Source organism: Loxodonta africana, chromosome 9 (genome assembly GCF_030014295.1).
Source record: "Loxodonta africana isolate mLoxAfr1 chromosome 9, mLoxAfr1.hap2, whole genome shotgun sequence".
In the NCBI taxonomy this organism is placed as follows: domain Eukaryota; kingdom Metazoa; phylum Chordata; class Mammalia; order Proboscidea; family Elephantidae; genus Loxodonta; species Loxodonta africana.
In genome coordinates this window covers 113,335,104-113,348,308 of record NC_087350.1, presented here as the reverse complement: position 1 = coordinate 113,348,308, position 13,205 = coordinate 113,335,104, and the positions used below count along the sequence as shown (strand labels likewise).

The 13,205-nt window shown below is 43.6% G+C and overlaps 1 protein-coding gene across 7 annotated transcripts in view; it reads left to right on the top strand.

Annotated features, from left to right (window-relative positions):
- Window positions 1–12,755, top strand: part of PIP5K1B (phosphatidylinositol-4-phosphate 5-kinase type 1 beta) — a 264,099-nt gene extending 251,344 nt beyond the window's left edge. For all 7 annotated transcript variants that reach the window (XM_064290556.1, XM_023539444.2, XM_064290554.1 and 4 more), the window contains 2 exons: window positions 6,629–6,746; window positions 11,980–12,755. In XM_064290556.1, the coding sequence (XP_064146626.1) occupies window positions 6,629–6,746; window positions 11,980–11,982 (121 nt within the window). In that variant the 3' untranslated portion in view covers window positions 11,983–12,755. The remainder of the gene's footprint in view (window positions 1–6,628; window positions 6,747–11,979) is intronic.
- Window positions 12,756–13,205: the final 450 nt, after the last annotated feature.

Below are 13,205 nucleotides of genomic sequence, written 5' to 3'. Positions count from 1 at the left end.
CTTATAGACATATACAGAGCACTCCACACAACAGGAGTCAAGTGTAGTTTCTTTTCTAGCGCACATGGAACATCCTCTAGAATAGACCACATACTAGGTCATAAAACAAATCTTAGCAGAATCCAAAACATTGAAATATTACAAAGCATCTTCTTTACCTGTAAGGCCATAAAAGTAGAAATCAATAGCAGAAAAAGCAGGGAAAAGAAATCAAACACTGAAACTAAACAAAAACTGGTTTATAGAGGACATGAAGGACGGAATAAAGAAATTCATAGAATCCAATGAAAATGAAAACACTTCCTATCAGAACCTTTGGGACACAGCAAAAGCAGTGCTCAGAGGTCAATTTATATCAATAAAGGCACACATCCAAAAAGAAGAAAGGGCCAAAATCAAAGAATTATCCCCACAACTTGAACAAATACAAAGAGAGCAACAAAAGAAACCCTTAGGCACCTGAAGAAAACAAATAACAAAAATTAGAGCAGAACTAAATGAGATAGAAAACAGAAAAACAACTGAAAGAATTAAAAAGACCAAAAGCTGGTTCTGTGAAAAAACTAAAAAAATTGATAAACCATTGACCAAAATAGCAAAAGAAAAACAGGAGAGGAAGCAAATAGTCCAAATAAGAAATGAAATGGGCAATATTACAACAGACCCAACTGAAATTAAAAGAATCATATCAGATTACTATGAAAAATTGTACTCTAACAAATTTGAAAACCTAGAAGAAATGGATGAATTCCTAGAAACACACTACCTACCTAAACTAACACAAACAGAGGTAGAACAACTAAATAGACCCATAACAAAAGAAGAGACTGAAAAGATAATCAAAAAACTCCCAACAAAAAAAAACCCTGGCCTGGTAGGCTTCACTGCAGAGTTCTATCAAACTTTCAGAGAGGAGTTAACACCACTACTACTAAAGGTATTTCAGAGCATAGAAAAGGACAGAGTACTCCCAAACTCATTCTATAAAGCCAGCATATCCCTGATACCAAAACCAGGTAAAGACACCACAAAAAAAGAAAATTACAGACCTATATCCCTCATGAACTTAGATGCAAAAATCCTTAAGAAAATTCTAGCCAATAGAATTCAACAACATATCAAAAAAAATAACTCACCATGACTAAGTGGGATTTGTACCAGGTATGCAGGGATGGTTCAACATTAGAAAAACAATTAATGTAATCCATCATACAAGTAAAACAAAAGACAAGAATCACATGATTTTATCAACTGATGCAGAAAAGGCATTTGACAAAGTTCAACACTCATTCATGATAAAAACACTCAGCAAAATATGAATAGAAGGAAAATTCCTGAACATAATAAAGGACATTTATACAAAGCCAATAGCCAACATCATCCTAAACGGAGAGAGTCTAAAGCATTCCCATTGAGATCGGGAACCAGACAAGGATGCCCTTTATCACCACTCTTATTCATCATTGTGCTGGAGGTCCTAGCCAGAGCAATTAGGCTAGATAAAGAAATAAAGGGCATCCAGATTGGCAAGGAAGAAGTAAAAGTATCTCTATTTGCAGATGACATGATCTTATACACAGAAAACCCTAAGGAATCCTCAGGAAAACTACTGCAACTGATAGAAGAGTTCAGCAGAGTACAGGATACAAGATAAACATACAAAAATCAGTTGGATTCCTCTACACCAACAAAAAGAACGTCGAAGAGGAAATCACCAAATCAATGCCATTTACAGTAGCCCCAAGAAGATAAAATACTTAGGAATAAATCTTACCAGAGGTGTAAAAGACTTATACAAAGAAAACTACCTAACACTACTGCAAGAAACCGAAAGAGGCCTACCTAAGTGGAAAACATACCTTGCTCATGGATAGGAAGACTTAACATTGTAAAAATGCCTATTCTACCAAAAGCGATCTATAGATACAATGCAATTCCAATTCAAATTCCAATGACGATTTTTAATGAGATGGAGAAACAAATCACCAACTTCATAGGGAAGGGAAAGAGGCCCCAGAAAAGCAATGCATTACTGAAAAAGAATAACAAACTGGAAGGCCTCACTCTACCTGATTTTAGAACCTATTATACCACAATAGTAGTCAAAATAGCCCGGTACTGGTATAAGAATAAAACATAATTGAGAATCCAGGCATAAATCCATCCACATATGAGAACTTGATATTTGACAAAGGCCCAAAGTCAGTTAAATGGGGACAAGACAGTCTTTTTTAACAAATGGTGCCGGCATAACTGGATATCTATCTGCAAAAACATGAAACAAAACCCATACCTTATACCATGCACAAAAACGAACTCAAAATGGATCAAAGACCTAAATATAAAATCTAAAATGATAAAGATCATAGAAGAAAAAATAGGGACAATGTTTTAGAACCCCTAATACATGGCACAAACAGTATATAAAACATTACTAACGATGCAGAAGAGAAAGTAGACAACTGGGAGCGCCTAAAAATCAAACCACCTATGCCCATCCAAAGACTTCGCCAAAAGAATAAAAAGATCACCTATAGACTGGGAAAAAGTTTCTAGCTAGGACATTTCTGATCAGTGCTTGATCTCTAAAATCTACACGATACTTCAAAAACTCAACTACAAAAAGACAAATAACCCAGTTAAAAAATGGGCAAAAGCTATGAAGAGGCACTTCACTAAAGAAGACATTCAGGTAGCTAACAGATACATGAGGAAATGCTCACAATCATTAGCCGTTAGAGAAATGCAAATCAAAACTACGATGAGATTCCATCTCAGTCCAACAAGGCTGGCATTAATCCAAAAAACAGAAAATAATAAATGTTGAAGAGGTTGTGGAGAGACTGGAACACTTCTACACTGCTGGAGGGAATGTAAAGTGGTACAATCACTTCGGAAATCGATTTGGCACTTCCTTAAAAAGCTAGAAATAGAACTGCCATAGTATCCAGCAATCTCACACCTTGGAATATATCCTAGAGAAATAAGAGCCTTTACAGGAACAGATATATGCACACCCATGTTTATTGCAGCACTGTTTACAATAGCAAAATGATGGAAGCAACCAAGGTGTCCATCAACGGATGAATGGATAAATAAATGATGGTATATTCACACAATGGAATACTACGCATCGATAAAGAACAGTGATGAATCTGTGAAACATTTCATAACATGGAGGAATCTGGAAGGCATTATGCTGAGTGAAATTACTCAGTTGCAAAAGGACAAATATTGTATAAGACCAATATTATAAGAACTGGAGAAACAGTTTAAACAGAGGAGAAAATATTCTTTGATGGTTACAAGATGGGGGAGGGAGGGTAGGAGGGAAAGGGGTATTCACTAATTAGATAGGAGACAAGAACTATTTCAGGTGAAGGGAAAGACAACACACAGTACAGGAGAGGTCAGCACAGCTGGACTAAACCAAAAGCAGTTTCCTGAATAAACTGAATGCTTCGAAGACCAGCGCAACAAGGGCAGGGGTTTGGGGACCATGGTCTCAGGACATCTAAGTCAATTGACATAATAAAATCTATTAAGGAAACATTCTACATCCCACTTTGGAGACTGGTGTCTGGGGTCTTAAACACTAGCAAGTGGCCATCTCAGACGCATCAATTGGTCTCAACCCACGTGGAGCAATGGAGAATGAAGAACACCAAAGACACAAGGTAATTACGACCCGAAGAGGCAGAAAGGGGCCACATAAACTGGAGACTATATCAGCCTGAGACCAGAAGAACTAGATGATGCCTGGCTACAACTAATGAGTACCCTGACAAGGCACACAACAGAGAACCCCTGAGGGAGCAGGGGAGCAGTGGGATGCAGACCCCAAACTCTTGTAAAAAGACCAGACTTAATGGTCTGACTGAGAGTAGAAGGACCCGGGTGGTCATGGTCCCCAGACCTTCTGTTAACCCAAGACAGGAACCATTCCCAAAGCCAACTCTTCAGGCAGGGATTAGACTGGACAATAGGATACAAAATGATACTGGTGAAGAAAGAGCTTCTTGGATCAAGTAGACTATGTTGGTATCTCCTATCTGGAGAGGGGATCAGAGGGCAGAGGGGGTCAGAAGCTGGCGGAATGGATACAAAATAGAGAGTGGATGGAAGGAATGTGCTGTGCTGTCTCATTGGGGGACAGAAATTAGGAGGATATAGCAAGGTGTAAATTTTTGTATGAGAGACTGACTTGATTTGTAAACTTTCACTTAAAGCAAAATAAAAATTAAAAAAAAAAAAGAACCGCACAGTTCTTTGGCAACTTTTCGTTTGTTTGATACTGAAAAGGTCAGGATTCCTAACTAGTTCCTGTGTTTTCCATTCAGAGTCAGATGTTTACAGAGAGAATTACGTGCAGTTCCCAGATGAGAGGCACAGAGGTTATAATGTCCTCAGTAGTCTCCCATCCTGAGAGGGTGACCTTGTTGTTGGTGGTGGGTGCCCTTGAGTCGATTCCCACTCACAGCGACCACATGGGACAGAGTAGAGCTGCCCCATAGGGTTTCCCAGGCTGTCGTCTTTACTGAAGCAGGTCACCAGGTCTTTCTTCTGTGGAGCTGCTGGTGGGTTCAGCCTTTCAGTTAGCAGCTCAGCACTTAACTATTGTGCCACCAGGGCTCCTTAAGAGGATGACCTTAGACAGGGTGTTGTCAGCAGAGGTGAGCTCTGAGCTAAGCCAGGAGGGGATCTCAGGAAGAGGACATGGCCTGGAAGGTGAGAGGGGAAGTCCTTCTTCTCCACAGCTGCTCTCAGCTCGACCACCAGGGGGCGACCACGCGCCATGCTGAGGTTCCCTCCATATGGCAGATGGCCACCTCTCCCCAGTACTCCTAACACCAAACATCCAAACCCTGTGGACAATTTGTGCCTGCAGAAACCTTCGCATGGCTAATTTCCACAGGTTAAAAATGAAACTACCCTGTATTTCAAAGAAGAAAAAGGTTTTGCGTTCCTGAGCCTCTAAATTATTAATAATAATAATAATAATAAAAAAATGAATACACAATTTAAATACTGTTTGGTCGAGATGGTGGAATAATCGCCTTCCATGAGGGAGACCCGGGTTTGACTTCCGGCCAGTGCACCTCATGCGCAGCCAGCACCCATCTCTCCGTGGAGGTTTGCGTGTTGCTATGATGCTGAGCAGGTTTCAGCGGAGCTTCCATACTAAGATGGACTAGGAAGAACGGCCTGGCAATCTAGTTCTGAAAATCAGCCAGTGAAAACCCTGTGAGTCACAATGATCTGACTGAAAACTGATCACCGGGATGGCACAGGACCAGGCAGCGTTTTGCTCCATTGTGCACGGGGTCACCATGAGTTAGGGTTGACTCCAGGGCAGCTGATAAGAACAAGATGGACCAATTACTTCAACAGTTAACACTGGTTGTCATCTCATGACAAAACAAGGCAGTTTCCCTGCATAAACAGCTCTCTACCTGCATTCCATTGGCTTTTGTGTCCTTGTTACTGAGGCGCACTTTGGACTCTCCTTACAAAGCATACAATCCCAAACCCATTGCCATTGAGTCGAAAATTAGAGCGTTGTCTTATATGCTTAACCAACCACCAACTCCCATCAAGCCGATTCCGACTCATAGCGAACCCATAGGACAGAGTAGAACTGCCCAATGGAGTTGCCAAGGAGCGCCTGGCGGATTTGAACTGCCGACCTCTTGGTTAGCAGCTGTAGCACTTAATCACTACATCACCAGGGTTTCCCTTATATGCTTCGGTATGATGAAAGCATATACCACAACACTCTAATTATGTAATTCCGTGTGGCACAAATAGTGGTCCCTGGACCAGACCAGCAGCATCAGTACCACCTGATACAAACTCATGCACCGTACCCCAGACCTCCCGAATCAGGAACCCTGCGGGTTGTTATTATTGTGGGATGCTGTCCAGTGGATTCCAAGTCATAGTGACCCTATATGACAGAGTAGAACTGCCCCATAGGGTTTCCAAGGCTGTAATCTCTACAGGAGCAGATCACCAGGTCTTTTCTCCCATTGCATTGCCAACCTCTTGGGTAGCAGCCTTGCTTAAATTTTGTTGCCACTGGGGCTCCTGGGGGGCAGAAAATTGTGTTTAACCACTGATGTAATTAAACCTTTCATGCCAAAAAGAAAAAAACAATAGTAAAAAGAACAGTCATCACCATTGCTAACTATGCACAAGGTTGTCTTCTATAAAGTAGCAAACTGTGAGCACCAAGAGAGGAGAACTTAACCAGCGAGAAGCAACCATCCAGAGTCAAAGATGAGCAGCGGGCTTCTTGGTCCCCAGCAACTCCGTACACACAGGCATGAGCTTCACACATCAGGTGGTCTCGAAAACACAAAGAAGCAGGGAGAGAAAACGAACTACTGACTAAGCAGACGCGCACAGTTGTCATGGAGTAGATTCTGGCTCATGGCACCCACAATGAAATACTTTAACTCGAGTACTGTATCTCCAGGTTTGACCATATCCCCTTTGAACACCGTAAAAAATTGTTTTTTCATCCCCCAAATCCTCCCCACCTTAGTGTCTGTACCCACAATCGTGGAGGTTTCTATGGATTTCGTTTTGGTGGCAACCTGCTCACGAGCCTTGTCTATTGTTCCAGCAAAGGGTTGCCTTCCAGTTCAACATTTACCTTGGAGGAGGGGAACGTCTATCTAACCTCTGAGACAGACACGCTGGAAACGCAGGATGATAATGCCTCAGTGCTTGATGTCTACTTGGTGAGTAACTTGTCCTTTCTTCTCTTTCCCTGCTGGTTTACAAGTGGACATGGGCCCTGGCTTGTGCAAGAACAACGTCCGTACCACCAGGTCGGCCCGGGTTTTAGGAAGAATGATGACACTGTGTCACACCTACAAATAGTGTGTCTTTTCACAGACTGGAAACAGCTGCTAACCAAAGGGTCGGCAGTTCGAATCCACCAGGCGCTCCTTGGAAACTCTATGGGGCAGTTCTACTCTGTCCTATGGGGTTGCTATGAGTCGGAATTGACTCAACGCACCGTGTTTGGTTTGGTTTGGTTTTGGTTTTCACAGGCTCTTTTCCCAGGCAGGACATTGCACAGAAGAACAGCTAGACAAGGCTAGTGCATCACCATATGTAACAAGGGGACACATACGTCCCCTAAAGTCAAGGCAAAGTAGGGCTCCTTGGCGTCATTCCCTCAGAGTATTGTCTTCTTTTGACAATACAAAATAGTCACCCCTTGCATTTGGATCTTCTTCATTTGGGGCTTAATATAGGGTCACTTTTTTTTTTTTTTTATGAGACGGAATCGACTCGACGGCACTGGGTTTGTTTGGTTTTGGTTTGGTCCACCCTGAGTCATGGAAACCCCACGTGTGTCAGAGTAGAATTGTGCAGCATAGGGTTTTCAATGGCTCATATTTAGGAAGTAGATTGCCAGGCCTTCCTTCCAAGGCACCTCAGGGTGAATTTCAACCTGGAACCTTTTGGTGAGCAGCTGAGCGCGTGAAGCATTGGCACCACACAAGGACTCCCTTTTGGGGTCAGTCCCTAGTCTGTCTTAGTATGGACGCTCCACTGAAACCTGTCCACCACGGGTGACCCTGCTGGTGTAGCTGGCATAGCATAGCTTCCAGCACCACAGCAACATGCAAGCCACCAAGTACACCAAGCTGACAGATGGGGGGTGGTTCATTGCTTAGGCAGCAACTTGAAGGAAGCATCCACAAATATGGTGGGAAAAAGCCTTGTCTTTGTTTTCAATCTTTGGCAAGAAATCCCTTACAGCCACTTAACCCCAAGATGACTGTGGTCTTTAAAGGAACCCCCATTAAGGGGTAGGGATAAATACAATAAATGCAAATATAGGGTCTTATTAAAACAAACAAACAAAAACTTAAATCCAGTGACGTCCCGTGTGTATTTTTGTAAAGAAAAACGCTACCAAATGAAGTGCTGACGGGGGAGGCCCTGGATGGAGGTGCAGCTCCTGGTCCCCGTAGGCGGTGGCTGGGCCTCTGGCGTCTGATGCTGGCCTTCTACATACATGAGAAGGAACCCCCGACACTGCTTCTTTCCCACTGGAACCACAACTGTATTTCTACCCTCACGTTCTCCAGCTGAGGCAGAAGCAGAGTTTAGGTGGATCCTGTTAGAGCCCCGGAGCTGTGTGATCCACTAGATAATAAGGTAACTGCTTGGATTTACGATCAGCAGGAAGAACTTGGGTGCTGGAAAGCCCACTGTAGTACATCAGCCCGTTTAAATCCTGGCTGCCCTCGGGGTCCCCTCGGCTCCTTGGAGAAAAAGTCAGTCAGGCATCGAAGGGTGTTAAGATATTACCGCTGCACAAACGACTTTGAAATGAGAGGCCGCCATCTGAAGTCCATCCTGATACAAGTCCCAGGGGCATGGCAGCTTTCTTCCTGGATCTCTTCTCATCCTATCAGTCATCTCGTTATTGATTGGCGTGGACCTTCAAGGAGGCATGAAATGGTCATCCTCATCCAAATTGTACGCAGCCTCCAAGGACCAGCTCCAGTCTGTCCTTCTGAAGCAGACTTTCTCTGTTAAAGTCTTGCATCACTGGTCTTTGGGGAAGTGTAACTTCACCTCTCATCCTGAGTCCAAGGTTTTTTGCTTTTTTAATTGCAAGGGTAGGAAATTTGGACCCAAGAATCTCTGTGATTACTTCCAACTGCAAAATCCTGTATCTGTGTGATTAGACACCTTTCAGACTGTCCTATCCTGATATCCGTAGGACTAACACAGAGTATAAGGAGCCCTGGTGGTGCAGAGGGTAAAGTGTTCGGCTGCTAACCAAAAGGCCAGTGGTTGAAACTCACCAGCAGCTCTGCAGGAAAAAGATGTGGCAGTCTGCTTCTTGCAATCCCTGTGGGGCAGTTCTACTCTGTCCTACAGAGTCACTATGAATCGGAAATGACTCAGTGGCAATGAGATATGGGTAGGATAGGTATTGGCTTCACTTCCAAAGAAAATGGTGAGCTTGTAGACTCTTGGTGCTTTTGGACAAGAGAACTCCCTCACCCTACGGTGTCCCCAGGTCCCTAGTGGCATAAACAGTTTGCTCTGACTACTAACCTAAAGGTTGGCAGTTTGAACCCATTCAGCGTACCTCAGAAGAAAGGCCTGGAGGTCTGCTTCCCTAAAGATTACAACCAAGCAAACCCTAGGGAGCACAGTTCTACTCTGTAACACCTCGAGTTGCCATGAGTCAGACAGGATTCCACGGCCACAGGTTTCGGTTTGTTTTAATTCTATGCGCACGTGACTGTGCCTTGTGATGTAACCCCCAATATGGGGCTGTTGTCGTTGGCTGTTAGCTGCTGTTGAGTCAGCCCCTGTCTCACGGCGATCCCATGCACACTGGAATCAAACGCTGCCTGGTGTTGTGCCAACCCCGTGAACAGCTCAGAATGGATTGTTGTGACCCACGGGGTTTTCCTTGGCTGATTTTCAGAAGTAGATCACCAGGCCTTTCTTCCTCGTCTGGCTTAGTCTGGAAGCTCTGCTGAGACCTGTTCAGCATCAGAGCAACAGCCAAGCCCCCAGTGGCAGATGGGTGGTGGCTGCGCATAAGGTGCATTGCCTGGAAATGGAACCCGGGTCCCCTACATAGAAGGAGAGAATCCACCACTGCACCACCACAACCCCAGATATAGGGTAGTTATAAATATCATAAAATGCAAGCATAACGCCTTAGGAGACCCTGGTGGGGAAGTGCTTAGGAGCTAAGGCTGCTAACCAAAAGGTTGACAGTTGGAATCCACCAAGCGCTCCTTGGAAACCCTATGGGACAGTTCTATTCTGTCCTATAGGGTTGCTATGAATTGGAATTAACTCAAAGGCAACCGGTTTGCTTTTGTTTGGGTTTTATAGAGCTTTAACTAAAAAAAAAAAAAAATTCTCAAAACTTCCTAGAGCTAAATGGGGGCTACTTTCTGTTTGAAATTCAGGAATCTCTGAGAAAACAACTAGGTTCTCTGGTCACCATATGACACAGCAATGCCACTCCTAGATGTAGCCCCAAAAGACCTGAAATCAGGGACTCAAACAGATACGTGTACATGAATGTTCACAGCGGTATTATTCACAATAGTCAAATGATGGAAACAACCCAAGGGTCCACCAACAAAGGAATGGATAAGCAAAATATGGTCTATCCACACAGTGGAATATTACTCCTCCATAAAGGGAAACGAAGCCCTGATACATGCCATGCATGGTGGACCCTGAAAACACGCTGAGTGAAGCAAGTCAGACTCAAAAGGACAAGTTTCGTACGATCCCACTTAAATGTCTCAACTAGACAAATGCACTGGTGTTGTTGCTAGCTGCCTTCGAGTTGATTCCAACTCATTCTGACCCCAGGTGACAGAGTAGAACTGCCCCACAGGGTTTTCTAGGCTCTAATCTTCATGGGAGCAGATCACCAGGTCATTTCTTCAGTGGAGCAGCTGGTGGGTTTCATCTGAATACTTTTGAGTTGGCAGCTGAGCACTTAACCACTGCACCACCAGGGTTCCTTAGGCAAGTGCATGGAGATAAGACTGTATCAGTGGTGACCAGGGGCTGAGGGGAGGGAGAAACGAGGAGTTGTTGCTGAAGGGGCACTGGGTTCCCTTTTCGGTGATGAAAAAGATCTGGGGATGGATAGTGGTGATGGTCGCCCAGTACAGTGAATGTCATTAATGTCTCTGAATAAAAGTAATGACAAAAGCACATGAACTTAATATTCTGCTTAGTAAAATAAAAGTGGAGGTGACCTTAGCTTAGGGTTGCAGAAGCCAGAAGAGCAAACTCTGGCATTTGGTTGTCCAGCCCAGGGCTTTGTAAAAGGGGGCTTGACTCTCTGGGTTGGGAAGCCCACCTTGGTTGGGTGCCCTGTTTAGACTCGCCCTGGGGCTTATCCAGCCTCCCCACAGTGCCCTGGTGCCTCAGAAAGGGCTTCTTGGTTAATTAACAGACTGCTTTATGTGGGCTGGAAACCCTGGTGGCATAGTGGTTAAGAGCTACGGCTGCTGACCAAAGGCGGGCAGTTCGAATCCACCAGGCGCTCCATGGAAAGCCCATCGGGCAATTCCACCCTGTCCTATACGGTCGCTATGAGTCGGAATCAACTTGACGGCTATGGGTTTGCTTTTGGTTTTTTTTTCAACTGGACCACACCGGGTTTGGTTTTTTTGATTTTAGATTGGATAGTTTCCTCTGTGTTTTAAGTCATTTGAAGATTTTGACCATGTGTGGGCTGTGTACTGCTTCCTCACATATATTGATGGAACTGTCACAGGTTGAGTAAGCTGGCTCCGACTTTAAATGTTCACCATTTTAGGTTAAGTATTTCCAGATGTATTTTTATAGCCCAGCCACGGGGGTATGTTATTTGGAAATGACCGTGCTCAAGTTGATCTGAGTGGCTTCCGGCCTGGTATCCCAGAGCACACCCCCACCCCCTGGGCACCTGGAGAGCGTGAGTGTGTCTTTGCCAGTGTTGCTTCCCTGTAAGTCTCAGCCCAGTGCTGAGATGTAGGAGGGACTTGATAGGCGTCAGAGTAATTAACATGCGGTGGGTCCATGTCATAGGAGTCCATGGTGGTGCAAATAGTGAAAGCAAGACTGCTAACTGAAAGCTTTGTGGTTCAAACCCACCCAGAGGCATCTCGGAAGACAGGCCTGGCAATGTTTTCGAAAAGTCACGGCCTTGAAACCTCTAAGGATCACAGTTCTACTCTGCACATGGGGTCCCCGTGAGTAGAAATTGACTTGATGGCAGCTGGTAACTGGATCCACCTGAAAATCATTGCAGACGAATCCTCAGCCTAATCAACCCCACTTCTGCCTATACCTTCCCAAGACGCCAGCTATGGAGAGAAATCGTGAGCTCGTGTTCCACTTACGGGACAGGGTTCTAAGTTGATGCCAAAATCTAGTCTCACCATTGTGTTCTTTCTTTGTCTTCTTCCCTAGTAAGCAAACACGGTGACCACCTAAGCAGATGGTGACAGGCGTACACAGCGTGGGAGAGAAGTGTCTCCACTCCAGAATCCCCACAGGAACTGGGCCTAGCCCACCTCCCACAGGGTCCTACTCAGCTGGAGTGACAAGTTGTGAGATGGCAGGGGAGCCGTGCCCCTGGGATGGTCAGCCTATGGGATGTGTAGAGACCACACAACTTGCTGTTGTTTGCTGGACTGTGAAGAACTGCATGAACTATGTCTATCTAAGCTGCTTTCTATACCATTGCCAATTACCTTTTTTTGGACTTGGAAGTACTATTTTCTTATTGACTCTTGTGTTATTTCATTTTGCATGTAGCCAGTGATTATACATAAGCACCATAGGTAATCTGCTTATTTTTTTTTAAACAGATCCATCCATGCAAAATGGTGAATAAAGTGTAGATTCTGTTTTTTTTTTTTTTTTGCCAAATTAAAATCATAGCCCATGTCATTGAAATCTTAAACTGGTTTCCTATAAAGATCAGTGTCATATTCTGCATATACTTTATAGAAAGCTACCTTCTATAAAGATGTTTTCACTGTTTACTAGTGAAATGAGCAAAACAAAGTTATTTATCAAAGGCCTTATGTCCTGTACATATATCGTCTTTGAAATATTTGTGATTTAGTTTATTGCCTGTAAAAGAGAAATTATATAATTTATTCAGTAAATACTACTGTAAACTATAGTTTTATTGAGAGAAATAAAATATTTTATTCTCAGTTGTGGTAGTACATTGATTCTGATGGTTTCTGGTTTTTTTAATAATTTTTTTTTGTGTTTTCAGTGAACGATTACACAGTAGTTTAGGTTTCCATTCAACAATTTCTACACAAATTGTTCAGTGACACTGGTTATATTCTCACAATATATGACCATTGTTATTATTTCTGTTCTGGTGGTTCTCCTTCCATTAATCTAGTTTCCCTGCCCCCTTATGGTCTCATCTTTGTTTTAAAGGAACTGTTCACTGTATGGCCTCATATAGGTGACTTTTTAAAGGAACTCAGTAGTCATGGCTGATATTTTTTTGTGAGCTTATCTGCTATTCAGCTCCAAGGTGACCTCAGGGGTTAGTTTCAGTTCAAGGTTTGAAGAGCATCTCAAGGCAATAGCCTCAGGGAGTCCTCCAGTCTCAAGGAGTCCAGTAAGTATGGTTTTTTGATTTTTGGGTTTTGTTTGTTCTAGAAATT